Here is a 24,923-nt window from a genome sequence, read left to right on the forward strand (position 1 = left end):
CATGTACATTATGTATTTCTTGCGTGAATGAATAAATGAATGGAAACATTTTAGTAAAAACTTAAGTTTGGGTCTTAATTTTGATAAGATTTAATGTTTAACATAATGATTATAAAGATAAGTAGCCCTGATCCAATACATCTAATACTCTTAATTTTTGTTAATCTTGAATTGTTTAAAATGTTACAGCTACTACATTTTATCCTTGTTTTTTAAGATTTAAAAATATTTTCTAAATTTCTAACCTAACTCTAAACACCTCAGTGCTTAGGAGCACTGTTTTCTGTCCCATGGTTATAATATATAAATATAGTATAACTGAATGAACAAATCTGGAGTGAGAGAAGACCTAATTATGTACAAATATGTTGTAAAGCACTTATTCTTCCCAACAAAAAATGGTAGAGAATAGTAAATATAAAAAGTAACTGAGGGACTTCCGGAAAAGATGGCGGTTTAGTAAGATGCGCGGGTCTTAGTTCCTCCTCCAGAAAAGCAACTAAAGAAACAGAAACAACACGAAACAGCTCCCGGAGTCACGACAGAGACCAAAAAGACAGCGTACCCCATTCTGGAACGGCTGAACGGGCAGGGAGAATCTGCTGCGGTGAGATACCCGAGGGGCGCACGTTTTCCTGGCCGGGGCGGCTGGCGACTGGGGTCCCCTCCACGCATGTGGCTCCCCGGTCTGACTGGGAACATTGGATAGCGGGGCCCTCCCGTCACGCTTGGCATCTCGGGCCAGCTGGGCAATTTGGACCGGCACTCCCCCAAGCCGCGGCCAGCGACCCCCGCCTCCATGCACGGTTTCCCGGGCCGACTGCCCCGCAGACAAACGACCGCCACGAGCGCCACCTACTGGGCAGGAAAAGAAAAACAGAGCCCAGAGATTCCACAGAAAAACCTTTCAACCAGCTGGGTCCCACACCCAGGGAAATCTGATCAAATGCCCAGACACCAGCAGAAAATAATGGATGACGCTCGGAAAATTGAAGATATGGCCCAGTCAAAGGAACAAACCAATAGTTCAAATGAGATACAGGAGCTGAGACAACTAATGCTGAATATACGAACAGAAATGGAAAAACTCTTCAAAAACCAAATCAATAAATTGAGGGAGGACATGAAGAAGACATGGGCTGAACAAAAAGAAGAAATAGAAAATCTGAAAAAACAAATCACAGAACTTGTGGGAGTGAAGGACAAAGAAGAAAAAATGGAAAAAACAATGGATACCTACAATGGTAGATCTAAAGAGACAGAAGCTAGAATTAGTGAACTGGAGGATGGAACATCTGAATTCCAAAAAGAAACAGAAACTATAGGGAAAAGAATGGAAAAACTTGAGCAGGGGATCAGGGAACTGAATGACAATATGAAGCGCACAAATATACGTGTTGTGGGTGTCCCAGAAGGAGAAGAGAAGGGAAAAGGAGGAGAAAAACTAATGGAAGAAATTATCACTGAAAATTTCCCAACTCTTATGAAAGACCTAAAATTACAGATCCAAGAAGTGCAGTGCACCCCAAAGAGATTAGACCCAAATAGGCATTCTCCAAGACACTTACTAGTTAGATGCTGAGTGAGTCTAGCCCAAAACTAAAGGACAAATACTGTATGGTCCCACTGATGTGAACCGACATTCGAGAATCAGCTTGGAATATATCAATGGTAACAGAGACCAGCAGGAGTTAGAAACAGGGTAAGATAATGGGTAATTGGAGCTGAAGGAATACAGACTGTGCAACAGGACTAGATACAAAAACTCAAAAATGGACAGCACAATAATACCTAAGTGTAATGTAACTAGGTTGGAACACTGAATGAAGCTGCACCTGAAATATGGTTTTTTGTTTGTTTGTTTGTGTGTTTGTATCTTTTGTTTTTGTTTTTTTTCTTTTTCCTTTTTTTATATATATATATATATTATTAGTATTATTATTTTAATTCTCTTCTCTATATTAACATTCTATATCTTTTTCTGCTGTTTTGCTAGTTCTTTTCCTAAATCAATGCAAATGTACTAAGAAATGATGATCATACATCTATGTGATGATACTAAGAATTACTGAGTGCATGTGTAGAATGGAATGATTTCTAAATGTTGTGTTAATTTCTTTTCTTTTTTTGATTTTAAAAAAAATTAAAAAAAAAAAAAAAAGTAACTGAATCGTTTCCAGCCCCAAAGAAGATGATCCTAGAAGTGCTGTGTATAGATTTTAGTGAATATCTTTGGCAAAAGAAGTCTGACACAACCCAGCATTGATATATGAAGCACAGAGCCTGTCACAAAGACTCAGAAAAGGCCAACCTCTCACAAGCCAGTTGGTAGTTTCAGAGCTAACCACTATAGTTTAAGCATTTCTTTTTCTTAAATCAATTTGGTTAGAGATTATTTTCAGGAGTATTTGTGTACTTTCTACCAAAGAACCACATTACCTTTTTATGTTAGCAAAAAGTTGTTGGATTTTAAAATAATTCAAAAAAATCATTTCATGTAACCATATGGAAACATAATTTGATTTTTGAAGGACTAATTAGAGAAAAGTATAAAAGACTTAATAGATTTTTAAAGGAGAACATGCAATAAATGAAGTTTCTGTTATTTTATAGGAGAAAGGAGAAAAAACAAGGCAATATAGAAACCCTCTTACCAAAGATGTTTCACTTCTAGATCTAGATGATTGTGAGTATTAAAATTTTAAATTTCTCCCCTGTGTTTAGCGGAAGTACTTTATATTTTTATAGTACCTTTCATTTACATATCTCAAAATATAGTATCAACATTTGTTGTGAAAGATTTATAGATGACTATGACAAGAAAATTTTAGAAACTATTTGTATTAGTATCTTTTTATCTATTCAGCATATCGATTTGTAGCACATGAATAAATATTGGTCAAATAAAAGTGCATAAAACTCATTTTAAGATCTTTTGCTTTAGTAATTTATACTTGCTTTAATAAATATCTCTATCTTACTACTTTTACATTGTTGTATGTTGATTCTAGGGATTGATCTTGGGAATTGATACATGATAATGGGAATTGCTACATCTAAGTTTAGGGAGGTAGGAAATTGGACAAGTAAAGGGAAATGTAAAGGACATCACCATCTTCCACTTTTACACTTTGGGTAGGAATGGAAACTGGTACAAAGCCTCTAGAAGCCAGATTGCCTATACCTATCAATATTTAAACTCTCTAAGAACTCTTGTGCCAGCAAATCTGCTTCTATGAATTTAGAGCCCTACAAATATATTCATTCACCATGTGTGCAAAGATGTATATTCACCAAGTACCCTTAAGTCCTCCTGCATTGTTAGAGGGCAATAGTGGAATGAACTTTGTTGGTAAGTAGATTTTGCACCAGAAGAGTAAACAAATAAGATTTTGCATATATTAAACAACTGCCATTTTTCAATATGATTTTTCTGTGCTAGGGGTGAGTTGTGTTTTAGATTGTTTCATTCTGTCATGGGGCTCTTCTGCATCCATTGTATACCTGGCCTATCGCCAATAGTTATGGACAGTACTTAATATAGAAAAATTGGAAGTAAAATTGGGCCCAAATTTGAATCATTTTTCAATTCTAGCAAAGGTTTTAAGTTTGGCATCCAATTGTTGTTAAGGTTTGGAAAAACACACACTTTGTGTATGCTTTTGATGGAACTATAAATAAGTGCACCTTTTTGGAGTCATTTTAGCAATATCTATCAAAACTTAAGTTGCCCATATCCTTTGACATAGCAATTCTTATTAGGAATTCATCCCACAAATAAATTAGCAAATCATATGTCATTCCTTCCTTGTTTTAAACACTTCTTAAATTTTTTTTGTTTAATAGAGAAATTGAGGTTTACAAAAACAACCATTTGTAAAATACAGTATTACCATATACCACTGTTTCAGTTTGCTAAAGCTGCTGGAATGCAGTATACTGAAAAATGGGTTGGCTTTTTCAATGTTGATATATTAGTTTTATACATTTATAGTTCTAAGGACATGAAAATGTCCAAATTAAGGGATTGAGAGGAAGATACCTTCTCTGAGGAAAGACTGACTGCTGGCATCCAGGGTCCCTCTATCACATGGGAAGGCACATGGTGACGTCTGCTGGTCTTTATCTCATGGGTTCTTATTTCAGTGGCTCTTTCCAAATGTCTCTGGGCGTGACTGTCTAAACTGTCAGTGTTTGTGTCTTTTATCCTCTCATAAAGGGCTCCAGTAAAGGATTAAGACCCACCTTAAATTGGATGGGTCGTATTTCAATTGAAACTCCCTAACCAAAAGATCCCACCTACAGTAGGTCTGAACCCATAAGAATGGATTAAAAGAATATGGCCTTTTCTGGGGCACATAACAGCTCTAAACTTTCACAACCACCTTATTATTTACACCTTGCATTGGTGTGGAACATTTGTTACAATTGATGCTAGCACATTTTTGTAATTGCATTATAAACTATAGTCTATGATTTAACTTAGTGTTCACTACGTACTGTAGTTCTGTGAATTTCTTTTTTAATTTTTATTCTGTTCCCATATATTCACTTCCTCTTTTAGCTACATTCAGATATATATTAAATGCTGTTAATTATGTTCACAATATCGTGCTACCAGTACCACCATCCATTACCAAAACATATCCATCATTCCAAATAGGAACCCTATACATTTAAGCCTTAACGTCCCATTCCCTATCTCCACCCCATCCCCTGGTAACCTATATTCTAGATTTTGACTCCATGACTTTGCTTATTTCAAATCAGTGAGAGCATACAATATTTGACCTTTTGTGTCTGGCTTATTTCACTCAACATGATGTCTTCAAGGTTCATCCATGTGGTGATATGTATCAGCACTTCGTTCCCTTTTACGGCTGAATAATATGCCATGGTGTGTGTATACCACATTTTGTTTATCCATTCATTGGTTGACTGATACTTAGGTTGCTTCCATTTTTTGGCACTTGTGAATAATGCCACTATGAACATCGGTATGCAAATATCTATTCAGGTCCTTGGTTTCAATTATTTTGGGTATAATCCTAGTAGGGGTATTGCCAGGTCATATGGTAATTGTAACTTAAGTTTCTAAGGAACTGCCAAACTCTTCCACAATAGCTGCAACATTGCCTCCTGCAATGAGTGAGTGTTCTGTTTCTCTACATCTTCTCCGACACTTGTTACTTTACATTTTTTAATAGCAGATATTCTAATGGGTATGAAATAGTATCTCACTATGGTTTTGAGTAGAATTTTTGCTGTTAGACTTAAGTTCCTACTCCTTCTAAGACTTTAGATGAGCCTTCCTATCTCCTATCCACATTTCGCGCTGCTCTGCTCCTTTGCGTTTCTCAAACATATATTGTCTGTTTTGTTTACTGCCATTCCCAGTACCTAGAATAGTACCTGTCAGTTAGTGTGCAATCAGTAAATATTTGTTGAATTAATAAAATATGCAAAGGTATAAATAAGAACTTCATTACAACTTGTTTATTACACCAAAATCCTGAAAACAATCAAAATGTCAACCAATGGGGTAAAGTAGCAGTTAACAAAACTGATACAAACCTATATATACTAATTAGGTAATTACATAGCCAAAATATTGTAAACAAAAAAGATACTTATATAGCTTGATTTTACTTGTATAAAAAGAAATGAAAAAAAGAGTTATGTCCTGCACACAAGCACAATCATATTGTATATACATATATTTCCAGAAGGCTAAGGAAGAAACTATTGCTAGTAGATTAGCCTTTGCCCCTTTAAAGGGAATTAGGGAATTTAGAAGGAATTAGGGAAGGAATTCTAAACTGGGGATAGAAAAGTAACATATTTTATACCTTTCTGTGACATTTGAATATTTTAAATGTATATGTATTACTTTTACAATTTAAGTAGCTTAAAATTTGTAAAAATAAATAAAAGTAAAGCACATTTAAGAAGTACTAAGAGTAAATGTTACAAAGTACTAGAGTACACTAATTACATTTTCTCCTTGTAGTTGACTCTGGATTTCAGGGCAGCTAAGGCAAAAAAGAAAACTTTATAAAATTATCTAATTTTAATTGTTTGACTTTTTTAAAAAGCATGATTTTGTAGACAAATATTTTCTTTAAAATTAAAGTTTCTTTCTAGAAGTTTAATGTAAGACTTTTTGAATTTTCAGGGAAATTTCATCTTCAGCATACAGTATATTTCTATTTTTAGTTACCAAGTGCTATTTCTTTTTTTTTTGGTAGATCTACAGAAAAACAATGACTAAAATACAGAGTTCCCATATACCATCCTGTTATTAACACCTTGCATTAATGTAGTCCATTTGTAATAATTCATAAAAGAACATTTTTATAATTGTATTATTAGCTATAGTCTGTCATTTACCATAGGCTTTGCTGTTTATGTTGTACACTTTTAAAAAAATTTTTATTCAAGTATCATATATATAACCTAAAATTTATATTATTCAGTGCTGTTATTTACATTTACAGTGTTGTGCTACTGTCACCACCATATATTACTAAAACATTTTGATCAACCAAAATAGAAACTCTGTACAATTTAGGCATTAACTTCCTTTTCCTATCCTCACCCTATCTCCTAGTAGCCTATCTGTTGGATTCTGACTCTTGTGACTTTGCTTATTCTAATTATCTCATATAAGTGAGGTAATACAATAGTTGTCCTTTTGTATCTGGCTTATTTCACTCAACATGGTGTCTTCAAGGTTCATCTGTGTTGACACATATATCAGAACTTCATCCCTTTTCATAACTGAATAATATTCCATTGTATGTGTATATATCAGTTTTTTTGCAGTTGTGAATAATGCCTCTAAAAATAGATGCTTCTCTTTTGGGTTCAAAGCATCTATTTTTACAGAGGCATTATTCACAACTGCAAAAAGATGGAAGCAACCCAAATGTCCAGCAAACAATGAATGACTTAATAAAATATTAAATCTGCAGGATATCTACCTAGAAATAGTCATATGGTAATTCTGTTCTTTGCTTTCTCAGGAACTAGTAAACTCTCTTCCACAGTGACTGCATCATTTTACATCCCCATCAACAATGAATAAGTGTTCCTATTTCTCTGTATCTTCTCCAACACTTGTTATTTTCTTTTTTGTTGTTGTTGTTGACAGTTTATTTGAACAATCCCAAAAAGTCCTCACATGGTAATAGGCTGACATGTCTCTTAGGTCTTTTTTTTAAAATACAATTTTATTTAGACATATTTACATACCATATAATCATTCAAAGTGTACAATCAGTGGTTCACAATGTCATCATGTAGTATTCATCATGTAGTATTCATACATATAGTTTTCACCACAATCAATTTTTGAAATTTTTCATTACTGCAAAATATAAAATAACATAAAATAAACATTTTTAAAAATGCAAAACATCCCATAACCATTATGCCCCCTATTATTTATTTATTTATTTATTGTCCTTATTTTTTTTTTGCTTATCTGTCCATACACTGGATAAAGAGAGTGTCAGCCACAAGGTTTTCACAATCACATGGACACACTGTAAAAGCTATATAGTTATACAGTCTTCTTCAAGAATCAAGGCTACAGTTGCAGGTATTTCCTACTAGCTATTCAAATGCAAACTAAAAAGGAATATCTATATACTGTATAAGAATAGCATCAAGAATGGCCTCTTGACTCTATTTGAAATCTCTCATCCATTGAAACTTTATTTTGTCTCATTTCTCTCCCCGCTTTTGGTCAAAAAGTCTGTCTCAGTCCCACAGTGCCGGGTACAGAGTCTTCCCTGGGAATCATGTCCTATGTTGCCAGGGAGATTTACACCCGTGAGAGTCATGTCCCACGTAGCAGGTAGGACAGTGAGTTTACCGCTGAGTTGGCTTCGAGACAGAGGCCACATCTCAGCAACCAAAGAAATTCTTTTTGGGCATAACTATAAGGAAGCAGAGCTTCTCCTTTGCAGTAGAAAGTTTTATAAGGGCAAGCCCAAGATCAAGGGCCCAGCCTCTTACATTGGTAGTTCCCACTGCTTGCAAAAATATCAGGAATTCTCCAGGTGAGGTAGTTTAATATTTCCACTTGTTATTTTCTTTTTTATTAATAGCAGCCTTTCAGCTGATTGTAAAATGGCAACTATTTTGATTTTGATTTTCATTTTCTTAATAGCTAGTGATGTTGAGCATCTTTTCAAGTGCTTTTGGCCATTTGTATATCCTCTTTGGAGAAATGTCTAAGTATTTTCCCCAATTTATTTATTTACTTATATATATATATGTTCACGTACCATGTAATCATCCAAAGTGTATAATCAGTGGTTCACAGTATTATCATATAGCTGTGCATTTATCATCACAATCGACTTTTTTTTCTTTTTTGTTAAAAATAACATTGTTCTAGTTTGCTAGTTGCCAGGAATGCAATACACCAGAGACAGATTGACTTTTAATAAAAGGGGATTTATTTAGTTAATGTATAGTTCTTCTGAGGAAAGGCAGCTAACTTTCAACTGAGGTTCTTTCTTACGTGGGAAGGCACAGGGGATCTCTGCTGGCCTTCTCTCCAGATCTCTGGGTTCCAGCAGCTTTCCCTGGGGTGATTCCTTCTGCATCTCCAAAGGCCTGGTTTGAGCTGCCAGTGCTGAAATGAGGTATGCTGAGCTGCTTGGGCTGTGCTGCATTGAACTCTCTCATTTAAGCAACAGCTAATTAAATCAAACGTCATTCATTGAAGCAGGCATGCCTCCTAGCCGATTACAGATGTAATCAGCAACAGAGGAGGTTCACATGCCGTTGGCTCATGTCCACAGCAACAGAACTAGGCATGTTCACCTGTCCAAGTTGACACCTGAATCTAACTACCACAAACATATATACAAAAAAGCAATAAATTTCAAAGCACATCACGACAATTAGTTGCAAAACAGATTTCAGAGTTTGGTATGGGTTACAGTTCCACACTTTTAAGTGTTTACTGCTCTAAATTACTGGAGATTAAAGGAAATATCAATATAATGATTCAGCAATCATACCCATTTGTTAAACCCTACCTTTTCTGTATAACTCCACCATCACCTTTGATCTTTTTCCTACTCTTTGGGGGTATTTTGGCTATGCCCATTCTAATTTTTTCATGTTGGGAGGGGCTGTCAGTAATATGGGATGGGCGATGGAACTAGTTGATGTTCTGGAGAGGCTGGCCCCTCTGCATTTCAGGACTTAGCTGGTCCAGGGATCCATCTGAAAGTTGTAGGTTTCTGGAAAGTTACCTTAGTGCCTGGACCCTTTGTAAAATCTTGTATTTTGCTGTAGGTATTCTTTAGGATTGGCAGAAATGATTTTCGTTGGGATTTGGCAAGCTATGATAGGGAGAAGTGTCTAACTGAAGCTTGTGTAAAAGTAGCCATCAGAGTAGCCTCTCTACTCTGTTTGAATTCTGTCAGCCACTGATACCTTATTTGTTAAACTTCTTTTCCCTCTTTTTGTCAGGATGGCATTTTTTATCCCACAGTGCCAGGTCTAGGCTCATCCCTGGAAGTCATCTCCCATGCTGTGAGAAAGACTTTAACCCCTGGATGTCATGTTCCACGTAAAAGGAAGGGCAGAGATTTCACTTGCATAATTGGGCTTTTAGACCATATCTGAGCAACAGTTGCTCTGGAAGCAACTCTTAGGCATACTTATAGGTAGGTTAAGCTCTCCACTGAGTACATAATCATCAAAAGAGCAAGCCTCAAGATCAAGGGCTTGGCCTGTTGATTTGGGTGTCCCTAATGTTTGACACAGTATCAGAAGGTTCCCTGGTAGTAAAGTTTAAAAGATCCATATTTTTTCTCCCATTCCACAAGGGACTTTGCCAATACTTTTTTATTATCTGCTTAATATCCTCTGGGATGTATCCAGGCATTACATTAAGCTATGCAGGATTAAAGGCCCTCATTCCTATTCTTGGCTCTGTGCTTAGATTGTTTAAATAATCTATCCAGACAGGTTGAGTTAGATTATGTGCTACAGAAAATTTAGATTCTGGACAAAATAAACCTTTCTTCCTTTGGTCTCAAAGAGTAGATGAGGTTCTAAAATACAGACAATGTCTTCCTTACTCCTGTATTCGGAATTACCTCAATCCCAAACAAATTGACTTCATTCTTATCTCTAAATGCCAGGTTATACATATGTAAAACAGCCTCTCAAAATCCAGAAATAACAATTACTGCACTAGACTAAATGTGACTACTATAAGAGCTTACAGTTCAGGCCCTTGTTTTCTTGTAAGTAGTTTCTTAATTAGACCATAGAATAATTGCTCCTTTGTTTCTGGCTTATTTTGACTTACCGAATGTCCCACAGGTTTTTTCACAATGTTGCATACCTTACAACTTCATTCCTTTTTGTAGTAGCACACAGTTCGATTATATGTATACCCCATTATTCACCAATCTGCTTCTCAGTCAGTTCATCTTTCAGCCACCTCTGTTCATTGGGCATCATGTATAATGTCTAAAGTCAACAGTCCATCAACACTCTCAATTTTAGATGATTTCATTGTTCCTAAGATAAACATAACCAGTAAACACACCCTCACCAAATAAAAAACCCAAACCTCCCCTTAACTCTTGTCCCTCCTCCTGTTCTTTACCCCTGCTGTTGCTGTGATGCTTTTGATGTTTTCCTGTTAAACATAGCCCATAGCATGCAATAGCAGTTTTCCCACTATACCCCTAAGTTATTTATTCTTTGAACAAGATTCATACCTTTGCAGTAGTTCATGCAAGAATTTATTTATATTTGTAGTGTTAATCATTGGGACATATAGGTCTTTACCACTCCTTTCAATCATTTTCACCTTCAATGTGGTAATATTACTTATAGACCCACTAGTGAACTGCCTTCACCTTCTAACTATTTCCTTACATTTAAGTTCAACCTCATTAGCTAACAATTCACCAATCTCTAGATTCTGTATATCTCTAGGTCCCCTATATTCTGTATTATAAGCCTCTGATTTTACCTTTACCATTGTCATAAAAGTGGAATCATACAGTATCTATCCTTTTGTGTCTGGCTTGTTTCACTCAGCATTATGTCCTCAAGGTTCACCCATCTTGTCATGTGCTTCAGGATGTCATTTCATCTTACTGCTGCATAATATTCCATCATATGTATAAACTACATTTTGTTAATCTGCTCGTCTGTTGATAGGCACTTGGATTGTTTCCATCTTTTGGTGATTATGAATAATGCTGATGTGAACATCAGTGTGCAGATCTCTGCACACCAATGCTTTCAGCTTTTCTGGGTATATAACAAGTAGTGATATTGCCAGGTCATAGGGCAGCTACATATTTACTTTTGTGAGGAACCATCAAACTGTCTTCCATAGTGGCTGTACCATTGTACATTCCCACCAGCAATGCATAAGTGTCCTAATTTCCTCACATTCTCACCAACATTTGTAGTTTCCTATCTGTTTAATAGCATTATGTAACAAATAATACAATAGTACCTGCATTTATAATTACCCATATGGTTACCTTTACTGGAGATCTTCATTTCTTTATGTTGCTTTGATCCATTGTCTAATGTCCTTTCCTTTCAGTCTGAAGAACTTCATTTAGCATTTCTTGTATGGCAGGTCTAGCTGTGACCAGTTCCCTCAGCTCTTGTTTATCTGGGAATGTCTTGATCTCCCTCATTTTTGAAAGATGGTCTTGCCAGCTATAAAATTCTTGGTTGACAATTGTTTTCATTCAGCACTTTAAAATTTTCATACTACTGCCTTCTTGCCTCCAGGGTTTCTGATGAGACCTGTGGGGTCATATATGTTTATATTATGGAAATCCCAGAAAAAGAAGAAAAAGAAAAAAGGGGCAGAAGGAGTATTCAAAGAAATAGTAGCAGAAAATCCCATATTTATCGAAACACATGAATATGTACGTTCAGGAAGTCCAGCGAACCCCAAACAGGATAAATTCTTTCTGCGCCTCAACCTGAATCATTTCAGTTGTCTTGTCTTTGAGTTCACTGATTCTTCTGTCACCACCAGTCTGCTGTTGAGAGGGTTCAGTTATTGAATTCTTTAACACCAGTAATTCTCTGAAGAGAACCCCAGATGGCAAATTATTTTCATTCATTGTTTTTCTCATATTCTTAAGTTTTTTCTCCTTTAACATACTGATTTTTTAAAGTCTCTAACTGCTAAGTCCAAATCTTTTCCTCTTCATTAATGGGTTCTAGATTATTATCTATGGATGGGCCATTATTTCCTGTTTGTCTTGTAATCTTTTGTTGTACACTGTAGATTTTAATATTTTATAGTGTTAAGTCTGAAATTTATTACCTGGTCTATCCCTTAAGTTTTTATCCAGTTTGTGATATGACAGAGATATTCTTATTTGTTAGGAGTTAAACCAAACAAACAAACCAATGCAAAAAGCACCTTTCAGTCTTTCTGCCAATTGGCTCTACTTTGGCTATTCATCTACTTCAGAACTTAGCCCTCCTATCAAGCAGATTATCCTGAGGCAGATGGGTAGTAAAGAATCCCCTGTCTTACCTGGATCTACATGGAGCCAGATCTGAGAATGCTGCTGCTTCTCCTAGGCCTGTCCTCCTGAGAGACTCCAGGAGTTCCCCATTTAAATCACAGGAGTTTAAGTGAACCTCCCCCTCTGCTCTCTTTGGAGCTGAACTCTTCCCCTGCCTGGTGTTTTTTTGAGTGTGTTACTGCAGGTAAGTCATTTGCCCCAAGCCCTTCAACCTAATTGTTTCCCATACTGTCACAGATGTCTGAAAATAGTTTCTCTGCCCTTAGGACAAACTCTGGGAAGGCAAACTACAGACATGTTCCTGGCTCACTCTCTCAGACTTCATCAGACAGCTGATGATATACATGCATCTTAACCTGCACATAGAGGCCATTCTGCTCGTCTCAAACAGGGTCTGTTACCCACTGAGGGAGTGCAAGTGACTCCATCCTTTGTTGCGTAGCTAGAAGGGCCAGCAAGGGCATCCAGAGCTTATTCTGTGGCTTTTGAAGCTGCAGTTTCTTAATTAAGCACTTGCCTGGTGAATGCAGACCTTTAGCTATTTTCCATAGTTTTGAGGAAGGTTACTGCCTTTAAGATTCCTCTGCTGCCTTTGCTCCAAGGGAGTTGGAACTGTGGCCACCCTCGGAACTGACCCCCAGCAGTCAGGTAGCTGATCAAAGGTAGAGATCTAGGATCACAGCACACATCCCCGGAGTTTGGAAGACTAGTGCTTTATGTCCCAACTTGACCACAGCAAGCTGACCCAGGAGCCAGGGGTACAGTCCCCAGTACTGCCGGCCATGAGGCTGAGATAAGGAGCTTGGTAGTCTCTTCCTCCCACTCCTTCCTGGAGGCTGCATAGTGTTCCCCTAGACTCAAGTGTTTCAAAGTGATTAATGAAGATATTTCCTGCCAGTTCAATAATTGTTTTGGTGAAGGGGCTATTCCCCAGAACTTTCTATTCTGCCAACTTCATATGATCGTCAACTACTCCCAAGTGCTATTTCCTAAAAAAAAGTTTTATAGTCTTAGATTTGTCAGAAATGAAAGTTGAAACTCTCCTTTTAAGTTCAATCCAGCAAATGTGGGCTGTCTGCTAAGTGTTAGGTTCTTTGCTAGGGTGCTATAAATAAATAGAATTTAGTAATTCTCTTTCAGAGACTGAAAAGAGGAGAGGAAAAGAATGGTGGAGAGAAGAATCTTGCTACTATCAGAAATGACCATCAACTCGAAGGAGGCAGCATAGGTAGCAGCTCTAGCAACAGACTTAGTTTGGCTCTACTACAAAACAGATAGGTGATCTTGAGTAACTTGAATTCTTTATTACATTTTTTGAGGGGCTGATATCAGGAGCACACACACTGGTCCTGGTCTGTCTTCAGTCACTTGAGTTAATTTCTTTGTATCTAATTTTACTCATTTGCAAAATGAACAAAGTAGCCAAAAAGCTTCTGCAATTCCTTTGGGTTATAAAATTATGAGTCTGTTTCATCAGGGTTAGTTGAATAATATATGAGAAAATATTTGTACTATGTTTTATATGACCTAATAATAAGTGAGACTTAGACGTAGTAATATGCTTTCTGTTTACCAGGTATTTTTAATATTTCTAGAAATTAAAATATATTTTAGTGCCCTATACCATATGATCTCAGTGGGATGATCATAAAGCAGGAATCATTCTGTTTTTTTTATTGGAAATGTAAACCTATGTAATTGCCTTGTTACCATGACTAACTGTAAAGTCTGTTTAAACATTTCTGTTATCAACAATAATCATACTTCAGATCAGCCTTATGACCTGTGATTTCACATTGATGATTGAATTGTGGTAGATTAAAGTGGCCAAGAGTACAGTACAGTTATAAACTGCTTGAATGTGAATTTCGGTTCTGCTGCAAACTAAATGTGTAATGTTGAACAAGTTACTTAGAGTCTCTGTACTTTAGTTGCTTCACCTGTAAAATTTGGATTTTAGGATTATTAACAGGGTTAAATGAGTTGATATGTATTAAAGCACTTAAAATTGTGCCTGGCACATTGTAAACATTATATAAAATTTAGGTATGATAAAGATGCACTGCTGCAGCAATAGATATCGCATTTAACCAGTAATTTACTGCATAGCTAACCGTTGTACTAAGGGTTTACTTATTTCTAAATTTTAAAGTAAAACTTTGATCAGAAGAATAATTTTAGAATTATTTTAGCAAAATATGTTGTAATAGTAAATATGCTTTGGTAAAGAAATGATTTTTTATAAAGTTTTAAAAACACAGCCAAGAAAAAGAAATCCAGGCACCCTGATATAACCCCTGTTCACATTCAGACATTATCAGTTCAGGTCCTTTCCACATGGAAATATTTTTTCCCTAAAATTGGATCATACTGAGGACTGTTTATTACTTGCTTCTTTCTCTGTTTATCATATACCTTTTTTTGTAACATAAATATTCTTTAACACCTTCATTTTTTACTGCATGGTTATCAATTATATTGTAATAAGCTATTTAACATGATTACCTTTAATGTAAATTTAAGTTGTGTCCATCTTTTGCTATATCATTGAAGCAGTAAAAGCATCATTGTAAGCGTATTATTCCATTAACTCCATGACTATTTCCCTAAGATAAATTCCTAGGAATGGAATTGCCAAGACATAGGCATTGAAGAATTTTTTTTGTCTAAAGTTGCCTCGTATTAACTCACATAGTATTAGCATGAGAGTGCCAGAATCTCTACACCCTCACTAATGGTGGATTTCATCACGTTTTTTAAAATTTCTTTCTCCAATTCAATACCTAGAAATAGTATCTCATTTTATTTATATACCATGTTATTTTTCAGAAAATTAGTATATAGTATCATTTTTTGCTTATTGTAGTGATGCTTCAGGCACAATAAGGGAGTGCAAGTGGGAAACCAATGGCACCATTTTCTCCTCCTTTTTCTATCATTTATATTTGCAGTTTATATAAGATTTATTTTGAAAATTTTCTTTTAGCAGTATCAGTTATAGCCTTTATTGTTACTTTTTTTTTTCTAGCTGTTGGAATGCAATATATCAGAAATAGAATGGCTTTTAAAAAGGGAATTTATTACTTAACAACTTTACAGTTCTGAGGCCATAGAAGATGTCCAAATTAAGGAATCCAGGGAAAGATACCTTAACTCAAGAAAGGCTGATGGGTCCAGAACAATTCTGTCAGCTAGAAAAGAACGTGGCTGGCAACTACTGGTCCTTTGGCTTATGGTGGCAAACGTCCCCAGTGGACATTTTTTCCCTGCATCTCCAAATGTCTGGGTCTCCTGCTGGCACTGAAACCTTTTCCAAAATCCTTCCCCTTTTAAAAGACTCTAGTAGATGGAGTCACATCTCCATCTAATCAAAAGGCCACACCCACAATTGGGTGTGTCACATCTGTGTGGAAGTAATTTAACTAAAATGTCACTACCCACATTTGAGTGGGTCAGTCTCCATGGAAACAGTCTAATCAAAGGTTTCCACCCCTAACAGTAGGTCTGGCCCTACAAGATTGGATCAGGATTAAAACATGGCTTTTCTTGGGTAGAGAGTAGTTTCAAACTGGTGCATATCTTGTTTCTTGTTTCTCCCTTATACTGCCTTGTTCAAAAAAATTATTATTAACTTTATGACTATTTGTTCTGCTGATTTTACATGACATTGTAAGACATATGAGAAAAGGATGCCTTGAAAAGCTATGTCAAATTAAGTAAATGTTACTGCCTTGATAGTTTTATTTTGGAGTGAGAATCTGTTGGAAGCTCATCTTTTTATCCACATTTTAATTTATTTCATTCAAAAAACAGTTAAGCAATTACTGAGCACTGAAAAATAAGATGCCAGCAATCCCACTTCTAAGTTCATGCTCAAAATAATTGAAAGCAAGCACTTGAACAGATATTGCACTCCAATGTTCATAGCAGGATTATTCACAATTGCCAAAAGATGGAAACAACCCAAGTATATATCAACAGATGAATGTATAGACAAAATTTGGTATAAACACACAATAGAATAATATCCAGTAATAAAATGAAATAAAGTACAGATACATGTGGCAACATGGATGAACATATCATGTTGAGTGGAATAGGCCAGACACAAAAGACAAATATTAAGTGATTTCAGAAAGATTACAGGTTTATCAGGGGTCAGAGTGGAAGTGGGAATGGTAGTTAATGCTTAATGGGTGCAGAGTTTGTTTAGGGTGATGAAAAAATTTTGGTAATAGATGGTAGTGATGATAGTACAGCATTGTGAATGTAATTAATAACACTGAATTGTACACATGAGAGTGGTTAAGATGGGAAAGGTTGATTTGTATAATGTTACCACAATAAAATGTTTACAAAAAAATCACAAGGCACAGACTCCTGATGAATGACAGAATAAAATAACTTGATGTGCCCATTAAAAAAAAAAAAAAGATAAAGTCTATGCTTACATAACTCACAGCCTAGTATGAATAAAACCGTGGAAAGAGTGCACGGGTGGTTCAGTGGTAGAATGCTTGCCTTCTGTTTGGGAGGCCCGGGTTCGATTCCGGGATCATGCACCACCACCACCCCCCAAAAAAACATGGAAAAGCACATTTAGTATTACGTGAGAAGTACAGTTTTAGAATTTTGTTCAAATACGTCTGGAAAAAAGAAGGCAGTGAAAAGCTGTTTCTGAATAAATCAAGGAGTGCTTTTCATGTAAGTTATATTTTAATGGATAAAAGTCGCAAGACGAGCAACGCAGAGAAGTACCTTCTAGGTAAAAGGAATAGCATATAAAAGTCTCAAAGACATGAACCATTATCTTGGGAACTATTATACAGTACTATAGAACATAAAAATGTTAAATGAAATTGGAGATAAACTAGACCTATGCAATCCCTATAGTAATCCCTAGCCGTTAGCAACACATAGCTACTTAAATTTAAATTTAAGTTAATTAAAATTGTAGTTCTTTAGTCATAGTAGTCACATGTCAGGAGCACATTAGTCACTATATCTGATAGATACCATATTGGACAACACATACATTATTTTGAGTGAAGAATAAAATAGAGAAAGGATTTAAATACCCCTTTAAGACTTCTAACTCAGATAACTCTCTGGAAGACTATTGTTATTCTCTATGTTAGTCTGGAAAGATGTTTCTTTACCTTTTTCTTTTAGTAAAATTACTAGGTGATAAATGCTAGTGATAGTATTATTGCATAAAAATTTTCAAAAACTATTACTCAAGGCTGGGCCATGGTGGCTCAACAGGCAGAGTTCTTGCCTGCCATGCCGGAGACCTGGATTCGATTCTGGTGCCTGTCCATGCAAAAAAAAACAAACAAGCAAGAAAAAAATTATTACTCAAGATACTTATATCCTTATTTTATTATAGGCTTCGTCATTATATTTTGAAAAGTAAAACTAATAACTGCCATAACTTGATAATGACTTGACAAAATCAAGATGTTAAATAGAATTGTCATAAATTGTAATTTAATTAGATTTACTAACAAAATTAAAATGTTTTTAATAATTCCAATTACATTTTCGTGCACATTTTCTAATTTGGGCCTTTTCTTACAGTTAACCCAGTATCCACTCCAGTTGCAGTTCCTACACCAGCTCTTTCCCCAAGCTTAATAGCTGATCTTGAAGGCTTAAACTTGTCAACTTCTTCATCAGTTATCAATGTAAGTTATTTTGAAAATATGTTAGCTCATTTTTCACATGATGCCATTGCATCCTTTTTATTAATACACAACCAATTGAAATGGATTTTTAGTCGTGAATAGTTCATTGTCTAACAAAATAAATCTAATTCACATATGATTACTTAATTTTGTAAATAGCGTTTTAAAAATTTGCTCTATCCAAACTTTGCCTTTTCAATTTACTTCTATTTGTTTTCAACAGTTCATTATCATGTGTACATTTTTCTCTGATGCTATTGTATGTCTGTAACATATAAAGAGTTCTTTGCCACATTGAGTTAGTTTATATACATAAATTCTGGCAGACAGCATTGTTATCTATATTAAGAAATCTTCATTCTCATAATCATTCTGTTCCTGCCGCTGCTCTTTCATTGTCAGCTATTGAAATGAATTACTGTTTTCATTTAAAAGACCAAGATTTTGTTTCCCTTTGCATTATCTTCATATGTTTGTTTTATATGACATAGTATCCCTAAAAAAATTCTTGAAATAATTTTACTTATAGGGTGTGACTTGAAGAGAGGCAAGAGGTCTGCTTACTGCAAAATAATGCCCAAACTAAAGCATGTCATAGCATCTGAAATGGCAAGAACTTTTCTTGTTATCGTATTATATTTACTGACCTTTCATTCTAAATCAAACATGCTTCCTAGAATGTATAATATCTTGATATGCTTGACCTGTTAATTTGTTTTCAGAAATCTGACAGACTAAGAGAGAATGTTTTAATGAGATCACAGGTAACTTGAATGGATCTGTTGTATCAAATGGTCCCAGGGATGGCAGGACACCGAAGGATATAAAAATGGTGCTCTGAGCTGTTGGGAGAATCATAGAGCTATTTCTGCCAAAAATGGGAAAGAGAACAGTACCTCAGTCTTTCACATTATTACAGAAATTTCCTCCTTCAAAGCAAATGTGATATCAGGGCCGTGCAATGAAATATTAAGAACTACCTGCATTTCTGTCAGATTTGGGCAGCTCCCTTAGAAAGTACAGGTGAAAATATTGCTTATAATCTTTTAAAGTATATTATAATGAATAAGCATTGTATTTGAGATTTCTTGCTTCTAAAAGAAAATGCGCATTAAAAAAGAAAGGGAGAAAGCAGTGAAAATAAGCATTTAAATCTTTCATTTATTCAAGTAATAAATATTTAGTACATTTATGTTAAACTCTAAAGAGAAAATGGTGACCAAAAAATCTATAGTGAGGCAGTCCATTCCTTGAAGGGACCAGAAAGTCCTTAAGAACTTGGGAGACCTTATGATAGTGGATAAATATCAGCTTGGGCTCAGATATCAGATGACCAGTGTGCAAATTCCTGCTCAGCCACATAAAGCTATGTGGTCTTAGGCAAATTGATAAGTAACTTTTCTGTTCCTCGTTTCCTAGGGGAAAATATCTACTTCACAGGATTGTTGTGAGAGTAATGAGATAAATACATATAAAGCTTTTAGAACAGTGACTGGCATATTGTTATCATCAATAAATATTAAATATTTTTGGAAGTGATATATGTGATAATGGACCTGAGTAGACACTTATACTTTATTAGCTATAAGGTGGATCAGTTGAGATTAGAAAAACTTGTAGTAAATTTTCATCCATCACAAAGAAATTAAAAGACTCACCCTTTTTACTAAGGAAAATGGTTATTCAGATAGGAGTCTCTTCAGAAGAAAAGAAAAGCACCACATTCAAAGAGTGGGCGCAGAGGGACTACCAGGCAGTAGTGGCTGAGTAAAGCAAGATCACCGTTCTCATCCCCCAAAAGCTGACAAAATGATTTAAAAATTTAAAAATACATAAAAAATAGTGCTATAAAGAATGGCAACCAAAAATTCATCATCAAAACCAAACGAGGAAAGGAATGGAATTTAAACAAGGAAAAAGGTAGAACTTTGAAAAGTAGAACCCATAAAACTGAACTGAATATTCTGGTGTGGAGTGGCAACACGTCTGCTAATCCTACCACCTCCAGCCCTCAGGAATAGTACTGAGGGAAAAAACATGAATCAGGCAAATAAAATGGGAAGATCAAAAGAAAACCCTTAAAAATTAGAATCCCCTATATAGTTTTATAGGGCCTTAAAAAATATATATAGGAACCTTTTGTGGATCCTGAAATTAAACTCATAGATAACAGTCTTTCTACATCCATAATTTAAAAACAAAAACGCGTGCCCCAATTGAATGTAAAAGTAAATGTAATTTTTAATTAAGCAATATTAAAATTACTTGTAATATTTACATGAATGTGTAAATACTTGACCACGACCATACTAGAAGTAGCTAAATTATACTTGCATACATTTATAGAACGATCGCAAATGTGGCAGCTATAAATCATACTGTTAGAGGGGAATTGTGTTAGCAACTCAAATACTGTGGGTTGTAATGTTGCCATCAGTGACATAATTTCCAAAGCGTTGAACAGTTTTTCTGGACCAAACAAACTAATGTCATTCCTGGGAAATTGAATATGCATAAGTCTTGCAAAAAAAATGTTTTTTTTGTATCTATGTAAAATGGAATTGGGGTCCAGGATCAGTTAATTTTAAACAAGTTTTCATCTCATGAATGTCCAGCAAGACATTTGAAAGTTGTGAGGGACATGCTACCAATTTTTATTGTATGGCTCTTCCCGGTTCATTGTAGGACAACTAACTAGTATCCCTGACCTCCACCCCTAAATGCTAGTAGTAGTCTTTACAAAATGAGTAATCTTACGCAGGCAAGCATTCCTGCCTGCTGAGCCACGGTGGCCCGCCCAAAATGAGTAATCTTGAACAAGTCAGTTTCTCTCTCAGTGCCTCAGTTTTTCACCTGTAGAATACAGATAATAATACTACCTACTTCATAAGATTGTTGTTAGTATTAAATGAGTAAGCATGTGAAATGCTTATTAGTACCTGGTACATATTAAGCATTAAATAAGTGTTTACTGTTATTGTTTTTGTTAGTACATTTTTATTACAACTTTGTAAAGAAGGAAAGTGTGACCCAAGAAAATTATCTTTCTCTATAATACTACACACAGGTGTTCTCAAACATGAAAAGAACTGTGAGTCCTTTAAAGGAAAAAGGGAATGGAGACACTACTTGTTATTGAAACCAGTTAAGAGATGATTCAAAATAATAGAATCAAAATCTATAGGAACTATATTCACTGGAATTGAATATAAATGATAAAATAAATAATAGATCCAACCAAAATTGGGAGCTGAAGAAAGAAAAAGATGGAGGGGGATGCATGTTAATCTTTTTTTTTTCATAGTAGGAAGTCAATAATAAGCAAGTTTAATTTTTAAGCCTTTTAATAGTTTATATATACACAAAGAACATTTATCTGAAGTTTAGGCATTTTGATTTTTGTTTCCTTTTGGGTTTTTTTTAGTTGTATTATAGTTTCTTTTTCTTCAGTTAAATTCAAGTAAGGGTAAAATCCTATTCTTATCATTTATTTATTTTTCAGTGTATTTGTCTAGCTATCTATGCTTACAGAGATGTTATATTCACCATGGTTAACTGTAGTTATTTTAGGTGATGTGATTTTTTGATGATTTATGGATTTCTTTTTTGTACTTTTCTGTAATGTTTTAATGTTTTACGATAAAAGCTATTTATCTTTTTAAAAGTAAAATTACTATAAAATGTTCAAAAGTACAAAAACAGATAAAATTAATTTATAATATTAAAAGTCAAAATAATGAATAACCTTAGGAGAATTAGTGATTGGAAGAGAAATAAGAGGGGTTTCTGGGGTCCTGATGATAATGCTCTGTTCTTTGATTTGCAGGCTGGTTACATGGGTGTATTCTGTTTATGAAAAAAAATCATTGAGCAATTAAGATACCTTAATTGCTACAAAGATGCAAAAGTTTTTAAAAAGTGCACAGAAGACAAAAACAGATTATTCATAGGAAAGGAAATACAGATCATAGTAAATATAGGAAAAGTGATCAGTAGAAGTAATGAATGAATACAAATTTAAAGAACCATTTTATGTGTGACATTGGTACAGATTACAAAACCATTCTTCATCATTGGTGAGAGATGCAACAAAATAGGCATTTACATTGCTCAACTGGTAAAAGTATAAATTAGCATATTACTCTAGATGGCAATTTGGACATCTGTTTTAAGGAAATAATTAGAAATATGAAGATTTATGTGCATGGATGCTTATAATCTAAATGTCTAGGGATAGGAGAATGATGGTTATGTAAACTATGTCAACGTCAAACTAAGAATGTGTTTGTTAAATGTGATTGTTAAATGTTTGTTAAAATGTGTTTATTAAATATTTTAATGAGATGAAAAGGTACAGTATGTGAAATGTGAAAAAAAGAATATAAATATATATATATATAATATTCTAATTTTATAAAATTGTACATGTGTGCTGGTTTGAAGCTGCTACGTACCCCAGAAAAGCCATGTTCTTTTAATCCAACAGTGTGGAGGCCGACCTGTTACTGGGTGGGACCTTTAAGTTAGGTTGTTTCCATGGAGATGTGACCAACCCAATTGTAGGTGCTTTTGATTAGATTATTTCCACAGAGGTGTGGCCCCGCCTATTCGAGGTGGGTCTTAATTAGTTTACTGGAATACTTAAAGAACTCTTGGAGAGAGAGTTCAGAGTCAACACAGAGAACAGAGAGATGAAACCGAGACATAGATGTTTGGAGATACTAAGCTAAGAGATGCAACCCAAAGTCTGTCCCAGAGAGGCTAAATGAGAAAGCACAGATGCTTAGAGTGAAAGCCACTGGAAACAGGAGCTTAGAGAGCCATTTGAAACCAGAAGCCAGGAGAGAAGGACAGTAGACATCACCATAGACCTTTCTTCAGAGTTAAGGTGTCTTTCTCTGGCTATCTTAATTTAGACATTTCCATAACCTTAGGAAACTGTAAATTTGTAACTTAATAAATCCCCTTTGAAAAAGCCAATCCATTTCTGATATTGTACATTCTGGCAGCTTTAGCAAGCTGAAGTAACATGCATACTGTGCTTTTAAATACTGAGAAATGAAGAATAAAAGAAAATGCATCATAATTTTAATAGATGTTTTCTGAATGATGAGATTATGAATGACTTATATTTTCTTTATATTTTCAGTATTTCCCAGAATTTTTTCTAATCAAAGTGTAATAGAGCCATTATCCAAAAACAACATATTTTAAAATAGAAAAGGAAAGCACATGTATAGATGACCAAGATTCCTTTTTATTGACCTAACTTAGGAGATTTATATCTTTTTGTATCATCACTTGTCTTAGTTTTCTAGGACTTCCATAACAAATCGGATGCCTTCAAACAACAGAAAGCTATTGTCCACAGTTTTGGAGGCTGGAAGTCCAAAGTCAAAGTGTCCGTAGAGCTATGCTTTCTCTGAAGTCTGTAAGACTCTCATGGGTAGCTTGCCAGCAATCCATAGCATTCTTTGACTTCTGGCATAACTCAGCCCCTGACTCTGGCACAATGGAAACTTTCTTTCTCTGTATGTCTGTATCCAAATTTCCCCTTCTTGTAAGGATACCATTCATTTTTAATTAAGGGCCACCTGAATCCAGTTTAACCTCATCTTAACGACTAATATCTTCAGAAAATAGATGGTCGTTCATATTGAAAAACTTCAACTGCTGTATGAAACTAAAGCAAAAAATGTTCATTTGGTACAAAATTTATATTTTGACTAGTACATTTCCTAATATAACTCATATGGACAGGTTAATTGAACACCATAAGTACTTGGAACCTTGAATAGGGCATGAGATTTTGTAGGTTTATCCAGTGTGATGTCCTGATAAACCCCAGAATGATTTGAACAGTGAATAAAGAAGTATTTGCAAAGTCCCTCTGGGGAAGTGGTGAGAAAGGGGGAAAATTCAGCTTCCCCATTTGGAGAATTACTGATATTCTCGCAAGCAGTGGGGACAACCAAATCAATAAGCCGAGCCCTTGGTCTTGGAATTTGTTCATATGAAACTTTTCCCAGAAAAGGATGTGTAGTAGTCAGTAGTCATGGAACTCTGGTAAAAATAATGAAAAATCATCGGCAAAAATAATGAAAAATCATCGGCCTGGGTCTGCTTAAATTGATAACATTTTTTAATTAAAATTTGACGGTATCTTATGCCTCCATCGCCTAGCCACAATCTATCTTATTCTTTTTATTCTGTCCTCTTCTGGGTACTAATGACTTTAATTTTTAAATTAAACTTTGAAGTAAGCCATATTGCTGCTGCATCTTTTTATTTCTGTGCTTCCTTAGAGATCTCATAGTTATAACAGACCATTATCATCTCTCCCTTTCCTAGATTATTAAAAGGAGCAGTAAAGAAAATGGTACTAATTTTTGGTTGCAGGTTTTTTATTGCAAAATATTTTTTACTTGGCTTAAGTAAATATATGCCAGTTTAGTTCTAACTTGTGATTAGTACACATAATGCTTTACTGATATTATAATAAAATTCTTCACAATGAAAATGCCACTATTTCAGCTGCTAATTATAGTTTGTAATAAACTAGTAATTATTAATGGTAATAAAAAACCCAAGTCACTCACCAAAACAAAGGAAATAGGCATACCAATCTACAGTAAATTGAAGGGTTAAGAAGTCATGATAAGCGACGTCTTTGAGTCTTTCT

General features: G+C 35.0%; 1 protein-coding gene across 1 annotated transcript in view; it reads left to right on the forward strand.

Annotated features, from left to right (window-relative positions):
- The window catches only part of AP3B1 (adaptor related protein complex 3 subunit beta 1), a 353,422-nt gene that overhangs the window by 257,559 nt on the left and 70,940 nt on the right, over positions 1–24,923 (forward strand). Inside the window, exons 21-22 of the mRNA XM_077138668.1 lie at positions 2,614–2,686; positions 18,135–18,241. Of these exons, the coding sequence (XP_076994783.1) occupies positions 2,614–2,686; positions 18,135–18,241 (180 nt within the window). The remainder of the gene's footprint in view (positions 1–2,613; positions 2,687–18,134; positions 18,242–24,923) is intronic.

Source organism: Tamandua tetradactyla, chromosome 21, assembly GCF_023851605.1.
Source record: "Tamandua tetradactyla isolate mTamTet1 chromosome 21, mTamTet1.pri, whole genome shotgun sequence".
Taxonomy (NCBI): domain Eukaryota; kingdom Metazoa; phylum Chordata; class Mammalia; order Pilosa; family Myrmecophagidae; genus Tamandua; species Tamandua tetradactyla.